This window comes from Prosopis cineraria, unplaced genomic scaffold (genome assembly GCF_029017545.1).
Source record: "Prosopis cineraria cultivar Desert tree isolate PC_DT_omini unplaced genomic scaffold, ASM2901754v1 PC1523, whole genome shotgun sequence".
NCBI classification, from domain to species: Eukaryota; Viridiplantae; Streptophyta; class Magnoliopsida; order Fabales; family Fabaceae; genus Prosopis; species Prosopis cineraria.
In genome coordinates this window covers 1-17,719 of record NW_026556848.1, presented here as the reverse complement: position 1 = coordinate 17,719, position 17,719 = coordinate 1, and the positions used below count along the sequence as shown (strand labels likewise).

At 30.1% G+C, this 17,719-nt stretch overlaps 2 protein-coding genes across 2 annotated transcripts; both read right to left on the bottom strand.

Moving 5' to 3' along the window:
- Positions 1 to 712: 712 nt before the first annotated feature.
- Positions 713 to 4,756, bottom strand: LOC129300300 (uncharacterized). Its single transcript, XM_054938870.1, has 3 exons — positions 4,283 to 4,756; positions 3,968 to 4,180; positions 713 to 1,147 (listed from the first exon to the last, which is right to left on the bottom strand). The coding sequence occupies exons 1-3, from the start codon at positions 4,508 to 4,510 to the stop codon at positions 1,073 to 1,075; spliced, it is 516 nt and encodes a 171-aa protein (XP_054794845.1). The 5' UTR covers positions 4,511 to 4,756; the 3' UTR covers positions 713 to 1,072.
- Positions 4,757 to 15,776: 11,020 nt separating this feature from the next.
- On the bottom strand, positions 15,777 to 17,104 carry LOC129300301 (uncharacterized). The gene is made up of 3 exons (XM_054938871.1): positions 16,758 to 17,104; positions 16,344 to 16,685; positions 15,777 to 16,253 (listed from the first exon to the last, which is right to left on the bottom strand). Exons 1-3 carry the CDS (start codon positions 17,067 to 17,069, stop codon positions 15,777 to 15,779), a joined length of 1,131 nt encoding a protein of 376 aa, XP_054794846.1. The 5' UTR covers positions 17,070 to 17,104.
- Positions 17,105 to 17,719: the final 615 nt, after the last annotated feature.

Here is a 17,719-nt window from a genome sequence, read left to right as displayed (position 1 = left end):
AAAACCGGACCGGTCATTAAACCGGTCATGACACTGGGTCACGGGTTAGTGGTTCAATCGGGGTTGAACCGGGGGTTGAACCGGTGGCAAACCGGTCATAATTAAAATAATACAATTTAAATAAAAAGATATTAATTATAAAAATATTCAACCAAATCCAACCACTTAAAAGTCTAACAATAATAAAATACTATATTTTTGGACTTAACATGCTCTATCTCTAATTTTTCATTTTTTGACTTCAATTTCACTTTTTTTTGTTATCTTTTTTCCGAACTCAGAGTTCTGAAAAATTAAAAATGAAAAAAAAAAAATCAAAAACGACGTCGTTTTGAGGTAAAAATCTGAAAAAATATTAACCCGGTTAACCCAGTCAACCCACCGGGTTATCCGGGTTATACCGGGTTGAACCCGGGTTGACCGGGTTACACCGGTTTACTCCCTCACCGGGTTAAGAGCAAACCCAGACCGGACAGGGGACCGGTTCACCGGTTTCCGGGTTGACCCGGCCGGTCCGATCTGGTTTTCAATACAATAGTGCTAACAGCCACTAGAGGATGATCCCTTCTTCTCATGAAACTAAAACAGTTGCAATTGGTGATTGATCGATGGGATTTTTTTTTTTTTAATCAGCTTTGAACATATTTAAAACAAAATCCCAACAATTTTTACTTGAATAAAAGCCTAGAAGCTATCTAATAACCAGGTCTCCTTCAACAAAACCACCATCCAGGCCACTTCAGTGCCGCATGATACCAAGGAAATTTAGAACAGACCTGCTATTACAAGGATCTTTATGAAATGAGATAAAAATAATAATCCTTCAAGTTGACTATGTCTCCCAAAATCTCGTATTACAATTTACTAGCCTCACACTGCAATGATTCTGAAATTGACTGCAAAACTGGGATCGACCATATCCTGATAAAATACACATTTTTCACTTTTATGGAAGCACGTAAATCAGAGTAATACTTCGCCCATCACCTCTTCATAAACTTCTGGTTGTAGCGATGAGCATTTTTTCATGTACATATTAGACCCCTTGGATGTTTCACAAATTCCTCACTTCTCAAGCACGCTTAGAGGTCACTGCTGCTTTTCCATTTTCAACTTGAATGAGGCTCTTACTAAATTCCCTTGCTCTCTGAAATATTACGGACCAGGAGTTAGCATGTTCATTATCAAGTGCATCTAACAAGATCATCAGAAGACGTTAAGTTGTCAATCATTACATGAAAAAAAATGATCATGCTTGAATTTGAAACTAGCTGACACACTTTGAATCAATACTGAAAGTCATTAACAAGTCAGAAAGATACAGTACAAAGAACATAATACAAAAGCAATGAGTAAAAAACTCAATCATCATTCACCTTCTAGTGCAATGTTAGGTGGGGAATGATCTTTATGGCCTCTTTTTAATATAAAGTTAAGATACATTAAAGGTAAAGAAAAATTATAGATGTGTGAACCAAAGAAATTTAACTGTATGAAGAACTTTAGAAGTTTTAACTGTTTAAAATTTTTAAAGAAATTTTTTTCCCCAATGTTAATAGAAGTACTTACAACAATAATTATTCTTCACCTTCACCATATCTAATCTCTATATATTATTGAAGAACTTTACAAGTTTAAACTGTTTAAAATTTTTAAAGAAATTGTGTGTTAATAATAGTCCTTACAACAATAATTATTCTTCACCTTCACCATATCTAATCTCTATATATCATTGAAAGAGGGTGGTAATTTTTCATCCAGAATGCGTCCCTTGCAGTCAAAAAGCCCACTGTGACTGTAAAAGACCCATGCTTGGATTGATGAGATCATCTTTTCTCAATCGAAAAAAGGATGATCACATAGCCCAAGGCTAATATTACAAGCAGTGGCTGTTAAATTAAAAGGGAAAGAAAAAAGAAAAAACAAAAGACCAACATTATAAATTAGCCACAAAAGGGATCTCAGAAACTACCAACATCTTTTTCTTCAATTTGCTTTACAAATGCAGTCCTCTGGTGCTCTGAGCCACAATATTTCCGTATCATCCCAAGTTCTTAACCAAATTTCCCAATTCAGAAATCCACACATCCACCAATATAGATCTAGCTTCTTTCAATTACATACAATGGAAGCGAGGGAAAAAACACCACCGTCATTTTCCTCTGTTCTATCTTATCAGACACTCATTGAATGGATGAGGAGTTCAGAATCCAGGACATAACACCCCTTTCCCCCACCAAAAAAACAAGCAAGAGTCAATCACTTTTGCTAATGGGGTCAACAATGAACCCAACGCATCTAATTGAAGAAGGAACCCTGCAAGGACTTCTCGGTTCATCATAGGCTATTCACTAATTCTAACTTCCAAGGATGTAAAATGGTAAATAACCTTGTGTACATATATAACTTCAGTATAGTTGTGGATAGGAAAAAGAGACAATGAGGAGATTATTTTGAAGGAAACAAAAAACGAAAACTAGCATTCTTAGGAAGTACTCCCTAGTCATTACTAGCTCCTAGAGGTACTACAACAGAATAATTAATAGAAGGTTCATATAAGAATTAGGGTTGTTTAAACCACCGAAACAAGTCACAAAAAGTGCAAGATCTTTCAAGACGCTTACTTTACTATGACTGTCATCTTGATCCGTCAAACATAGAGAATGCAGGAAAATCAACAACCAACAATGTGACATGACCTTCTCTAGCAAAAATGCTGATAAAGAATAAAGTCATGCACTCATGTAGATGCTATGAAATGGTATATATGATTCATGTTGTACTGAAGACCCTAATCACGTTCATGACCAGGACTTTGCAATTGCAAGTACTGGGACACTTAGAATCACAGTATTTCTGCATTTCTCAATCAAGTTTAGCCAAACTCTTGCTCTGAGATAGAAGTATGAAATGCATACTAAACCAAATCTAAGTCTTAAATCAACAAAATTCAACAGTAGAAATATTTTATTTGACATATAAATAATAAACTCCTGAACAACACTCTTCAAGGAAATTTATAAGAAGCAGAAAAGAAAAATACATTAGAAAATATACAGAAGCCAGGTTTAAACACAAGATAACTGAAATTTTAGCAGCTAAGGAAGCAAACAGCAAAAATCATCAGCTCATCACACAATTAAACATGATCGATAAGCTGCAAGTACATAAATTAATGTCAACTAGAGTGCAGATGTCCACGGACAATAAACTTTGACAAGAAAAAAAAAATTGGGTGTCGGGCCTTAAGTTTGATGTGATAATCTGACTAGACTGTTTAACAACAACAATTTCAATTACACAATTTCATATCCACCAATCAAAATTCAATGACACAATTTCACGACAACCAGTCAAAATAAGCAATTACATTGACACAACTTCACATCATCAGATCAAAACAAGCAATTCATAAAATTCTAATTTCTAGCTTGCTCCTGTGGGCGTCACTATCAACATTATTGCAAGCTGTAGTCAACCTAGTTGATAAAATGGATCAGGATCTGTTTTCATAATTTCTAAATACTTCAAACTGCATCTGATATCCCCAAATTAAGCAAACAAACTACGAATATTACCACAACAGTATTTCTATCTTGTAAGTCATACTCCAGTTCCAATTTCCAAATTTATCTACTCTAGGCTTTTAAAGCTGATGAATTAGTTGACTCAAAGAATACATTCAACTTTCAAGATAAAACTAGTCACTATTCACAAGTTAATTGGGAGGATTTGGAAATTGGGGTTTGGGGCGTGAGGCGGTAGGAAATGGTTTGGGAACCCATTATAACGAGCCAAGATATACATATCGTCCCCTTCACGTGGGAAAATTCAACAGCCTAAATTCGCCCACCAGCACTGACCATACAATAAGGGGAAATTATAGATAAAAGAAGCAACCCCGGCAAGAAGAAACTAAGATAGGAATTTACAAAAGAGATCTAACTGAAGAGTAAGAATGACCCACCGAGGACTGTACGGGAGGTGGGTCGAAAATAATTGAGCGCACAGACATCTTAGCAATCTCCGTGATGGCAGCGTCTCTTACTTCGGGCACATCACTTGTCAGCTCTTCGTACGCAGCCTCGAATGCCTCCTGCCAGAACCGCGGCAACCTGATCCGACTATTGGTGTACACGTCCCACATGTGCTTCACCACCTTCTCCCTCTCCTCCATTTCCTGTTTCCAAAACGATTCGCAATTAAATCCACGTGAAATAAAATTTGCCTATTATATGGAGATAAGCACCTATGCAAAAACCCATCATCGAAGAAAACTTACGAGGACGTCGAGGTCGTCATAGATTGGAGTATCAAGGTCATTAGATAAGCTATTGAGACTACCTGACCACCGAAGAGAGACTGTACCGGTGAACATGGACCAAAATGCAAGGAGCAAAATGGCAGCTAACGCCCAGAATTTATACTTCCCCCTGCCGAACAGACCTGAATCCGCGTTTTCCTTCTTCGCATTAGCAGTAGTTGTAGGAAGCGTGTCATCATCCTTCATTTCTTGGATTAGGGAAAATGAAATGAAAACAAAGGTAAAGATCAGAGAAAGATTTCAAATTCAATTCCGGGATGAAATCATCCGTTTTCTATTTCTGTGCTTGCTGCATATCACCGTCAGAAGGACTCAGATTAGCAGAGAGGACAATGTCCGATCAGGAATGAAAGCGCGTCACTGAGATACGGAGGGGGACAGAGAGGGAGATTTTCTAATTTCTTCTTCAGATTTGTTGGGGTCACCGCACCGGAAAGGGGGAGGCAAGGGTGACTAGCTATGCATCTTGTGGGACACCACATATTGATTAAATTGACTTCCATCTGACGTGGCACAATAGAGGTCGTTGATAGGATTTAAAGAATATAAGTTTTTCATGTGAACGGAAAGAAAATAAATGTCAAACATGGTAAGGGAACCGACAACGAAAACGGCAGCGTTTCATCTCAACTCACGAACTCACTACTCAGCCATCCCTCTTTTTGTTTAGAGTAGGCATAAAGCTCGGGTCTAAGGAACCTACTTAAATAAAAATTTAAATTTAAAAAATAAGTAATTTTTAACATAATCAAATTTTTAGGTTTGACTCTGATAAACTCTAAAAAAAATGCCTAGACTCAAACTCAAAGAACCCTTCAAGCCTTGTTACAATTTCTTAAAATAAAAAAAATAAAAACTCACCATATGATTAGGTTAGGGATTTTTGTTCTAAAATGTAAGATTTTCTTCATTTCAAGAGTAGGAATGTTTCTTTCATTAGGAAATATGAATTAGATTATTATTTGAAAGAAACTTCCCTTGATGGTCATCGATTTTCAAAATTACATGTGTTGTATTGGTAAAAAATTAATCAACAATGATTTCTCAATTTTTCAAGTATGGCAAATCATATTCTAAGTACTTCAATCACTATAATAGCTAGTGAATCGGCTTTTAGCATAGGCTCTCATGTTCTAACAAAGTATCATTCTCGCCTCTCTCCAGATAATGTGTAAGCATTGATATATACCCGTAGTTAAATGGTTTTATGTCATTTATGGTAATTTTTATATTTTATCTTTTGATATATATATATATATTTTTTTTGCTAATAACATGATTTGATTAATATTTATTGTAGGTGATGAAAGAAAGTTGTAGAAATAATGGACATTGAACTTCTATCTCCATCCTCAATAAGTATACCTACATTCAAGGAATCTAATACTCTATTTTTAGATGATGATGAGAAAGATTTAGATTGATGAAGATTTTAATCTTCATCTTAAATTTAAACTTTTAAATTTTTATTTGATGTGAAACCTTAATTTATTTTATATTAAATTTTAAAATATTCTATTTAAAATATGATATTAATTTTTTTTTTTTTTTAAAAGTGGGCTTAACGGCCCGGCCCTAAGCCCTTTGAATGAGGCAAGGCCTCAAGATTAGGTCAAAAAGTAAGGAATCAAGCTTTAGGGCTCATAAGAGCTAGCCTAACCTGGTTTCCCATCTCTTTTCTTAATACAATGAAGGATTTTATGGACAAATTATTTATATTAGAGATATTTGAATATATTTTTATGATATAACGATTTTATTTAATTTTTAATTCAAAATTTTTATGAAAAAATTAAGAATAAGTTCTATACAATAGATTTATTTATAAATAAGTCTCATGACATTAAAAAACAACAATTGCGTTTGTAATTTTTAGTTAGGGTACAAGGGTAATATTGCTCTTATTAATTTAGCTTTCATTTACAATTGCAACTTTACAATTTACAAGTCAAATTTTTTATTTAACACTTCATATAATAAGAAGTCTTATGGAGTTAATTATGTCTACTTAAAGCTATAATTGATCCAATTGAGATGTAAAATTCATAATTTATCATGTAATTATAGCTTAAGGAAAGGTAATTAACTCTATGATGAGTCTATATTATATCAAATGTTAAATAAAAAATTTGAGTTATAAATTATGAAAGTTTACTTGGTAATTAAATTGTGAATTTGCGGTTGTAAATAAAAGCCAAATTAACAAGGGCATTATTATTTTTATAAAGTTTACTCAAATCCCAAGGAATTTGATTGTAGTTTTTAAATTTTACAGAACTTATTTATAAATAACTACACTATATGGGACTTATTCATAATTTTTTTAATTTTAATTATATTTAAAATTATAATCAATTTTATAAACTAATTATACCATAAAATATAACTAACTATATCCAAAATTCATTATATAAATTAATTTCACCTAATCTTAATCCAAGCACATTAAAATTATTAGATTAAAATTTATCCTTGTTAAATAATTAAGAATAATATTAGAATGGTCATTTTAATGTAGGACTAGATAGTGGAAGAGAGAGTACATGTTATTGTTAGAAACTAGACAATTTTCCTTACATTGTCGAGTTAAAATTAAGGAATTTGAAACAAATATATTTGATATTGTTGACATATTTGAGATGGCTAAATTTATAAGAGTTTCTCTATCCAATCATTTTTTTAGATGCTTTATTTGTATACATCTTATCTTTATTTATCAAGCCTATAATGAAAATCTGTCTAAAAATACATATTTTTAAAGTGCTTAGAAAATATTGGCCAAAAAAAAAACTTCTATAGAATTCTCAATAACTCTTCATTTTCAATTACATAAAGTAATTAAACACTAATTTATGAATTATGATATAAATTATATTTTTATAAATATGGATATAAGAAAGAATCTAAAGGGACCCCTCTTTTTTTTAATTGTATTCTATTCTTTTATGTTTTTTGTTTCTATTCTTCTTCTTTTTTTTATGTGCAAAACAAGAGGGCTACCAAAAAGATACAACTACCACTCAAGTTTTGCCTAATTAAAATACTTAAGTAGTCGTCATGTTATCATGTTAGTGCAAAATGTATGGTGAAACATTCATATTTTGAAGGGCCAATATCATGAGATAAGCATGGATGATTCAAAGCAAACTTAAACTTTTTTATTTCCTTTTTTTCTTTTTATAGATAATGTTTATAAATGATAGTTGATAAGAATTGATTGATATTGAATACAGCGAATCAAGAAAATACATGAAAAATAAAAAAATATTATAAATATTATGTTATGAATGTCTATAACTCATAGCTTTTATAATTCTTTTATCCTTAATGTTTAATGAATAGCATGAAAGAAGTTTCTTATTGTTAATAGCTTATAGCTTTTAAAAGTTACATAATACACCATTATATACCTGTTTAAATTTTTGTAACATTAGAATAGGGCTTAAATGATTGGAGATCTATAAATAAAGGTCATGTTCAAAGCATAATGACACTAGTGGATAAATATTTTCCTCCATTATTTTTTGTCTATTTCTTGTATTGTCTTGTTCTTCTTTGCTCTTCATATTTAATATATTTTACAACACATTATTAACATGAATTAGCTTTGAAAATTAGGTATGAGATTTTAGCTAGATTAATGTATTCTTATATTATATTATATTATATTATATTATATATATAATTATATTTTATATTATTGTTGGTAATATTGTTTATATATTTATTGTTTTATTTTTTTATCCTTTCCTTTTCTTAGTCACAAAGTAATTTTACATTTCTTCATTTTATTTATTTGAAAATAATCATGTGATTAGTGATTTAATTTAATCAAGTCTTATTAACTACTTATTGCTTTATTTTTATTATTTGTTGTTATATATTTGTATAAAGATTGATATATGTGCTTTTCTTTCTTCATATTTATGTATTTGATATTATATTGTTGTTGTTGTTCATTGCTTTATTATTTCTTTATTTCTTTATTATTTTTATTATTATTTTAGTCCTCTATTAAATTAATACTCTACATACACATTATACATGTCGTGTTTGTTTATATATGTTTGTATTAAACAATTTATGTTGTTAATATATTTTGTTTTATTCGTTAATATCATGTGAATTGTTTGCTTTATTTCCCTTTTTTATCTTTATTATGTTTTATTTGTTTAGTAAGATTGATTGTTCATATTTATGTTTCTTTATATTGTGCTTTATTATGAATTATATTCTACAATCTATTGGGTTAATGAACAAATAGAACTTTAAACTATTACTTAAAAATCATTCTAAACTCAAAACTCTTAAAATATACAAAATAAATTCAAAATTTTTAAATTTATAATAAAATAAACCCTAATCATTAATTTTTTAATATCGTTATTGTCCACACAGGTACTGTTCAGGGTTTATTTTCTTATGAATTTAATCCTGACTGTTATAGTACCCGTGTGAACAATAACGATATTAAAAAAGTTAACAGTTAGGATTTATTTTGCTATGAATTTAAAAATTTAAAATTTATGTTGTATATTTTAAGAGTTCAAGATTCAAAATAATTTTCAAGTAAGAGTTCAATATTTTATTTTCTCATTAACCCTATTCTATTTATGGTTATTTATCGTTTTATAGTGTGTGTGTGTGTGTGTTTTTTTTTTAACTATAATATTTATTTATTATGCTTTATTCATTAATTTTTTCATAATTTTAATTGTTATTATTATTTTAGTTTGAATCATAGAAAATCTTACCAAACTTGAATTTATGGCTCTTGATATTATAGGAAAGAATTATCTTTCATGAATGTTAAATATTGAAATTTACCTAGACGACAAAGGTCTAGGAAATTCAATTTTACTTGAAAATGAAACAAATAGTCAAGATAAGGCTAAGGCAATGATATTTCTTCATCATATTCTTCATAAAGGGGTAAAAGCTAAGTATCTAATGGTAAAAGATCCACTAGAATTGTGTAATAATCTAAAAGAAATGTATGACCACTAGAAAATAGTAATTTTACCTAAAATTCGATATAAATGGATGCGTTTAATGTTGCAAGATTCTAAAACTGTAAGTGAATATAATTTAACATTTTTTAAAATAAATTCTCAATTGAAATTATGTGGTGAGAAAATAAATGATGAGGACTTATTAAAAAAAATATTTTCAACTCTTCATGCTTCAAATGTGCTCCTATAGCAATAATATAATGAAAAGGATTTTAAAAAATATTCTAAGTTAATTTTATGTCTTCTTATGATTGAACAAAATAATGAGTTGCTGATAAAAATCATGAAATCTTCCCTATTAGATTAGCTCCATTCCCTAAAGCAAATGTGACTATATGTGGTAATTACTATGGTTGTGGTCGTGGCCATGGACATGGTCATGGCAGGGTACTTGCTAATTATCGTTATCATAGTGGTGGTGGTATGAATTATAATCCTAATACCCCCTAAAAGAAGAAAAATAATGAAGGGCAAAAAAGAGATAAGAGCGGTCCTTCAAAAGTTATTAAAAATAAGTGCTATCGGTGTGGTATGAAAGGGTATTAGTCATGTACCTATCGTACCCCTGAGCATCTAGCTAGGCTTCATCAAGCCTCCATCAAAAGAAATTTAACTAATGTGAAATCAAATTTCACTTTTTAAAATGATGATGTTGAGGCAAATTTTATGATAAAAAAGATGATATATCAATGAGTTGGATGATAGTAATAGCCTTGATGCTATGGCACACTTGGAGGTGGTTGATTTATTTAAAAATTAGGATTATACAAGTTTGGTTGAAAAATATTTAAAATAATTTGGATTATATTTCATTTATGTTTCTTGTTTTCTTGTAATTTGGATTATGTTTCATTTAGCTTTCTTGTAATAAAAGCATTATTGCTTTGAATAAATTTCATTTTATGAAGTGTTCATTTTAATATATTCTCTTTCTTTTATTGAAGAATATAGATATTTCTTTTTCTTTCATTGGACACACAAGTAAAGATATCTGTCTTGTGGACAGTGCTACAACACTCACCATAGTTAAAGATAAAAAATATTTTACTTATTTAATAATAAGAGCTAGAAGCATCAATATCATATCAGGTAATACCAAATTAATTGATGGCTATGAAAGAGAAATTATAATATTATCCAAAAGAACAAATATCATTATAGATGATGCATTATATTCATCTAGGTTTTAAAGAAATTTATTAAGTTTTCAAGATATCTGCCAAATTGGTATTATATTGATACTACAAATGAGAAAGATGTTGAATATCTACATGTTATATATTTTAAATCTAGAAAGAAATGTGTCCTAGAAAAATTATCCACGTTATATTTTGGTTTGTACTATACAACTATTAGTACAATTGAAATAAATGCAATAATTAACAAGAAGTTTACTGATTAAGATACCTTCATCATTTGGCATGATCGGTTAGGCCATCCTAAGTCAAATATGATGTTAAGAATTATTAAAAATTCACATGAACATCCATTGAAGAACTAGAAGATTTTTCAATTTAAGAATTTTTCATATGCTTGTTGTTCTTGAAGAAAATTAATTAAAAGACCTTCAATTGCAAGAGTGGGAATTGAATCCCATACTTTTCTTGATCGTATCCAAGGGGATGTATGTGAATCTATCCATCTATCATGTGGACCATTCAAATATTTTATGGTTTTAATAGATGCATTTACAAGATAGTCATATGTGTGTTTGTTATCAACACGTAATTTATCATTTGCTAGATTACTTGCTAAAATAATTCCATTAAGAGCATAGTTTCTAGATTATGCAATTAAGAAAATTCGTCGTGATAATGGAGTGAATTTTCATCACAAATTTTTGATGATTATTGCATATCAATTGGAATAACAATTGAAAAATCTATTGCTCATATCCGCACTCAAATGGTCTAGCAGAATCATTTATTAAACGTCTCTAATTGATAGCTAGACTAATGCTCTTAATGATAGAGCTTCCTATTTTTGCATGGGGACATGTAATTTTACATGTAGCAGCACTTGTGCGCATCAAGCCAATAAGTTATTACAAATATTTCTTGTTACAATTGGCTTTTGGTTAGGAGCCAAATTTTTTTTCATCTTAGAATTTTTAGATGTGTGGTGTTTGTTTCTATTACTTCACCACAACGCACAAAGATGGGACCTAAAAGAAAGTTGTGAATATATATTGGTTTTGAATCTCCCTCTATAATCAAATATCTAGAACCTTAACTAGAGATTTATTCACAACACGTTTTAATGAAACCATTTTTCTAACATTAGGAGAAGAAAATAAGCAGTTGGATAAAGAAATTATATGAAATGTATTATCATTTTTTCATCTAAATAAAAATAATTTATTTTGAAGTAATGTGAACTTGAAGTTAAAAAATAATTCATTTGTAAAATACTACAGATGAATTGTCAAATGCATTTACTGACTTTAAAAGAATTACTAAGTCTCATATTTTAGTTAAAAATGTTTCTATTAGAATAGATGTCCTAGTAGGACAATTAGATAGTATAAATGAATCTCAACCACATTTGAAGCGTGGTAGATCAATTGGTTTTAAAGATAAAAATTTTAGAAAGAAGAAAGGAATAAAAAATAAAAATGGCATAGTTGAAGGGGCTGGTACTCTAGAAGAGTACAAAAACATAACTAATCAGAAGACCTCATAAAAGGTTCAAGTACCTAAAGATAATAAAGAGATCTCGATAAGTTATGTTACTCTGGAAAAAAGATAGAACAAAAAAAATATAGTTAACGATGACATTTTTTCATATAATGTTGCTGTGGAAACAATGAATCAAAATGAGGATCTAGATCCGAAATCGGTTGAAGAATGTAGATATAGAAATGATTAGTCAAAATGAAAAAATGCAATTTAAGCAAAGTTAAATTCACTTTCAAAATGTGAAGTTTTTGGACCTGTAGTTTGAATACCTAATGGTGTAGAGCCAGCTAGATATAGATGCGTATTTGTACAAAAAAAGAAATAAGAAAAATAAAGTCATTAAATATAAAGCATGACTAGCAGTAGAAAGATTTTCACAAAACTTGGTATTGATTATAAAGAGATATATTCTCCTGTGATGGATGTAATTACTTTAAGATATCTAATTAATCTGATAGTACACGAAAAACTTGATATGCGCCTCATTGATATTGTTGTAGCCTATCTATATGGCTCTTTAGATATAAATTTTATGTGAAAATCCTAAAAGGATTCAAATTTTCAAAAGCATGTAAAAATTCTCAAGAAAAATATGCAATTTGTTTGCATAAATTTTTGTATGGACTGAAATAATCTAAAAGAATATGGTATAATTGTTTCAATGAATATTTTTGAATGAAGGTTGTAAAAATAATTCAATTTCTCAATATGCTTTTATAAAGAGAAATGAGTTAGAGTTCATTATAATTGCTGTTTATGTAAATGATTTGAATATAATTGGATCTTCTGAAGAGTTCCAAAAGGTAGTTGATTGTTTAAAGAAATAATTTTAAATGAAAGATCTTAGAAGAACAAAATTTTGCCTTAGTTTACAAATCAAGCACTAAGCATGTGAAATTTTTCTTCATCGCTCAACTTACATTGAAAAAATATTGAAGTAATTTATAATGGGTAAAGCACATTTATTAATTACTTCGATGGTAGTAAGATCTCTTGATGAGAAAAAAAAAATTTTTTGTCCCCAAGAAAAAGATGAAGAACTTCTTGACCCTAAAGTGCCATATCTTAGTGTTATAGGTGCTTTGATGTATCTTGTTAATTCAACGAGACCTGATATTGCATTTGTTGTTAATTTATTAGGAAGATTTAGTTCTTCCCTAACAAAAAGACATTAGAATAGAGTCAAACACTTATTTTGATATCTTTAAGGGACAATTGATATGTGATTATTTTATTCTAATGAATTTGGATCACAATTTATTAGTTATGTAGATACAAGGAAGAGTATTATAAATATTATGTTATGGATATTCATAACTTATAACTCTTAGGATTCCTTTATCCTTAGTGTCCTAATGAATAGCATGAATTGAGTTTCTTATTGTTAATAGCTTGTAATTTTCAAAGGTTACATAATGCACCATTATATAACTCTTTAAATTTTTGTAACATTAGAATAGGACTTAAATGGTTGGAAACCTATAAATAGAGGTTATGTTCAAAGTATAGTGACACTAGTGAATAAGAATTCTCCTCCATTGTTTTCTCTTTATTTTTTGTATTGTCTTGTTCTTCTTTACTCTTCATGTTAATTATATTTTATAACAAAAAAAAAATTAAATCTCATTAATCAAGAAAATTAAAAAGGCATGATAAAGTACATCAAATGCAAAAGGATAGTCAAATGGAGTTAATGCGAACGATTGGATAAATTTGAAAATGGGACTACTCATAAATCAATGCTCTTGTGAAAGTAGACTAAAAATACATGAAAATTAAAAAAATAAATTAAATTTCATAGATTAAGAAAATTGAAAAGGCATAAAAAATATAGCGAATGGATAAGGATAATTGGATAGAGTTAATGCTAACGATCAGGAAAATTTAAAAATGTGATTGCTTTTGAATCAATGCGTTTTGTGAAAATAGACTGAAAATACATGAAAAATATAAAAATAAATTAAATCTCATTAATGAATTAAGAGAAATTTTCATATTAATATTAGCCTAAAATCTATTAATTAATGAGAGTCAATTTTTTTTTTAAAAATGGGATTGCTTTTGAATTAATGCTCCTGTGAAAGTAAATTAAAAATATATAAAATAAAAAAAATAAATTAAATCCTATTAAATGCTCCTGTGAAATAAATTAAAAATATATGAAAAATAAAAAAATAAATTAAATATCATTAATAAATTAATTTTTTTATATTAACATTAGCCTAAAATCTATTAACTAATGAGAGTCAATTTTTTTTGTTTTACTAATCAGATTGAAGATGAAGATTTATATATATATATATATATATTGATTGATGATATTGATGATAGTGTTGAATATAAAGAATAAAATCTATTTAATCAAAATTATAAAAATCATTATTAACTTTTTGGTAAAAATGATTATTATTTTTAAATGTGTCACAAATTGAACAATTTTTACAAACTCCCTTAATTTTTAAACTTTTATCTTATATTTAATGATACTTAATTATTACTCTTAATTTAGTGAAAGAATAGCAACTATTATACTTAATTAAAAAAACTAATTAATTTACTAGACATAAATTATTTTCTTATAATTTGAATAAGAACAAGTCTCCCAAAATTATAGTATTAATTAAGCTGGCCGAAAAAAAAAAATTCTATTAATGTTAAGGGCAAAGGGAGTATTTATAACGTGAATGAGCTTAACTATTTTTTTAACCTAGTTATAATTTTATATTTCATATGATATGAAAAATAATTTAAGTAAGAGACCGCACGTAGCCTTCAATTACTGTCTTCATCAATGTCTTCGGATAATATATACAATATTAGAATTAGAAATATCAACCATTGTCAAGCTTCTATCTTAATTATATTTTTTGACCTTGACCTGTCCATGTATATGTTCACAAATAGGCCTACTTATATACATATATAAAATCAGGAACACTCACTTTCAGATAAAACCCAAACCAAATTCTTAATTCAAAACTCATCGATTTTAAATTTACTCCGTACTACTCCACAGTAACCATCATGTCAAGGCAGCATAAGTACCCCGCTCCCAACTTTTTTGGTAGGCTGGTTAAATGTGGATGCATAGAAAAATTAAATTTACTTACAGTTCTTCTGTTTTTATTTATAAATTATTTTTAATATTTTTATTAAAATTAAGAAAAATTTAAATTTCATTAACTCTATTTAAAAATTTAACAAGTTTTTAATTTTATTTTTATTAAATATATCTATTTTAAAATAAAATGCTTTAACATTTAATAAACTTCCTTACATTTAATAGGGGCAAAATGTGAAGATGAACATAATAATTATTGAGATGTCTTATAAATAGGATTAAAGTAAATATTCTCTTTCATTTTTATAAATAAAATCAAAAGAGTACGTGTGTGTGTGCGCGTATACATATATACATATGTATATATTTAAGCAAACATTAATGATACAATTAATAGAAATGAAACTAATATGAAGATGATTTCTGTAAAATTCAAGAGGGCCACACTTTGAGGAAAGTAAACCGTGTAAAAAAAAAAATTAGTGACTGTACTTAATATATACCTTGAATGCATATATTATTTAAGCTGTTGAAATTTAAATTAATAATTTAAATAAATTCATTCATTCATTAATTTTAAGTAAAAGATGAATTCAAAACTATTAATATGAATTATAGCGGTTCAGATGTATATAGTCACCGAATTTAAAATCATAAAAAAATATATATATATACAGAATGGAATCCACAATGATATCTAATTATGAACTAACGTCTGGTGGAGGCAAAAAACTTTCCATGCTCAATCCCCATACGTTAAAATCCACCTCGTCGATCTTCCATCTCTCCTCCATCTCTCTCTTATGGTTAGCAGATTGCTCGCCATATCTCAGAACTGTAATTCTGGTCTTGCCTCCATGCGCGACGTTCACACCATCTACGTCTCTATAATCCTCTATCACCGACTCTAGGCTTGTTTCCCAGAAAATATCGTCCAGGTCCTTAGTCCTCATCCCTATGAGTCTCGAGTCCTCGAACTGAACCAGAAGTCCAGATCGCTGGCTGAAATATCCCCATATGGTGTGATGGATGATCTCATAGTTTGGACCACTCTGAGCTTCACGAATCGCAGGACTCGTCTCCACCTTGAGTATAAAGCAATCATCGCCATTTATTATCTTCTCTCCTATGCATGCTGCGCCCAAGAACAAGTTCGCCGTAGCTCTTGGATCCAAACCCTATCACAGCAGAAATTACATCATTCAGACGATTAAAGAGCCTGCGAATTAATTAACTCTGAAGAACTGAGATTGAGGCTGAGCATGTACCTGAAGGAAACGGCGAAGGGGTCTAGGAGGGCCTCTGGAAACTGGGCTTTGTTGATTAGAGGAATGACGCCAAGAGACCTTGCCATTGCTGCCACAACAAACCTTGCAACCAGAAGCGATCATCTCTAAGCACCACAAGTCTGGATCCTTTTGCCACAACACGAACCCTGCAATCTCTTCTGAGCTTTTCTTCACTTCTATGTTATCGCTGGTTTGATGAAATTCTGAGGCGTTAATCTTAATCTGTCCCGTCACGCACATGCTCTGCAAAGCATTCAACGCAGGCTGTCCTCCTGTTGCTGCTATATACTGCTGCACTATGTACTTGGCCGTCGATGCTTCCTACACGAAAACAGACTATAGTCTTCAAAACCGAATGAAACTGCGAATGAAAACTGAAAAGTTGATTCTTACAATGGAACAATCTCTGACTGGGCGATGAATGGAATGGCCTAACTGAACCTGAAGAGGGATGAGAGGGGATCCGACGAGATAGAGTAGAAAGCGAAGCTCGTTGAGACGTTTTGCGAATATGGGAGATGCTAATTTGTCTGCGGTCTGAGCCTTCATCCACGTTAACATATTCTGCCATCGCAACGCCACGTTGCTTCCCATGCTCGCGAACATTTCTTCTGGTATGGGCACTTCCAGGACAGTCTCTAACCCATCTTCTCTCTCTTTTGGACAAAGCCTTCTGATGGATGCTTTTGCATTTGCCTGTTTCATTAGGGTTTGTTCAGACAAGGGACGAGGAAGAAGAAGCTAGAACTTGATTGAGTGGGGGAGGAAATTAATTAAAGAAGAGATCCGGCTACAAGGAATGTGGGAGTCAAATGATTAAACCATTTTTGTTTGGGGAGAAAGAAATAAGGATGGGGCTATCTCGGGAAAACGAAAAAATAAGGCTGCCCTTTGCTGTAGGTGTTCTTGCGGTAGCAAGATTTGATTGATTCTTGCTTTACTTTCTATTTTAAGGATCAAAATTATTATTACTATTTGCAAATTAACTGTTTCAGCCGTGAATTATGTACTTCCCGGCTTCTCTGATGGAATAGTATTATATATTTGATATTGTATTAATGTCGCTACCTTCACTAATTTTTCGTCCCCAAAATTCTTTCGATGCCTTCCAAAGGGGAGAGTGAACCAAGATGTAATTTTGGCTTAAAAAAAGAAAGATGTCGAAGATCAACAAAGCTATTACTTCCTTAAAAAAAAAAATTAAACATACTTATAACAAAATATTTTATTTATAAGTCTTAAATAATGCCACATTTCTTGGATTCTATGTAAAGGGTTAGGCACACGGATTTGGAGTCTCCACTTCTTTTTCCTTATTCCTTCCATTTTTTCTATCCCCATCATTTATTAATTTT

Coding starts and splice junctions, on each gene's coding strand:
- LOC129300301 (XM_054938871.1), bottom strand. CDS start 17,069: ATGAAACAGGCAAATGCAAAAGCATCCATCAGAAGGCTTTGTCCAAAA. Junction 16,686..16,757: donor CAGTCAGAGATTGTTCCATT/GTAAGAATCAAC, acceptor GTTTTCGTGTAG/GAAGCATCGACGGCCAAGTA. Junction 16,254..16,343: donor CCCTTCGCCGTTTCCTTCAG/GTACATGCTCAG, acceptor CTGCTGTGATAG/GGTTTGGATCCAAGAGCTAC.
- LOC129300300 (XM_054938870.1), bottom strand. CDS start 4,510: ATGAAGGATGATGACACGCTTCCTACAACTACTGCTAATGCGAAGAAG. Junction 4,181..4,282: donor ATGACGACCTCGACGTCCTC/GTAAGTTTTCTT, acceptor TTTTGGAAACAG/GAAATGGAGGAGAGGGAGAA. Junction 1,148..3,967: donor CACCTCCCGTACAGTCCTCG/GTGGGTCATTCT, acceptor GTAATATTTCAG/AGAGCAAGGGAATTTAGTAA.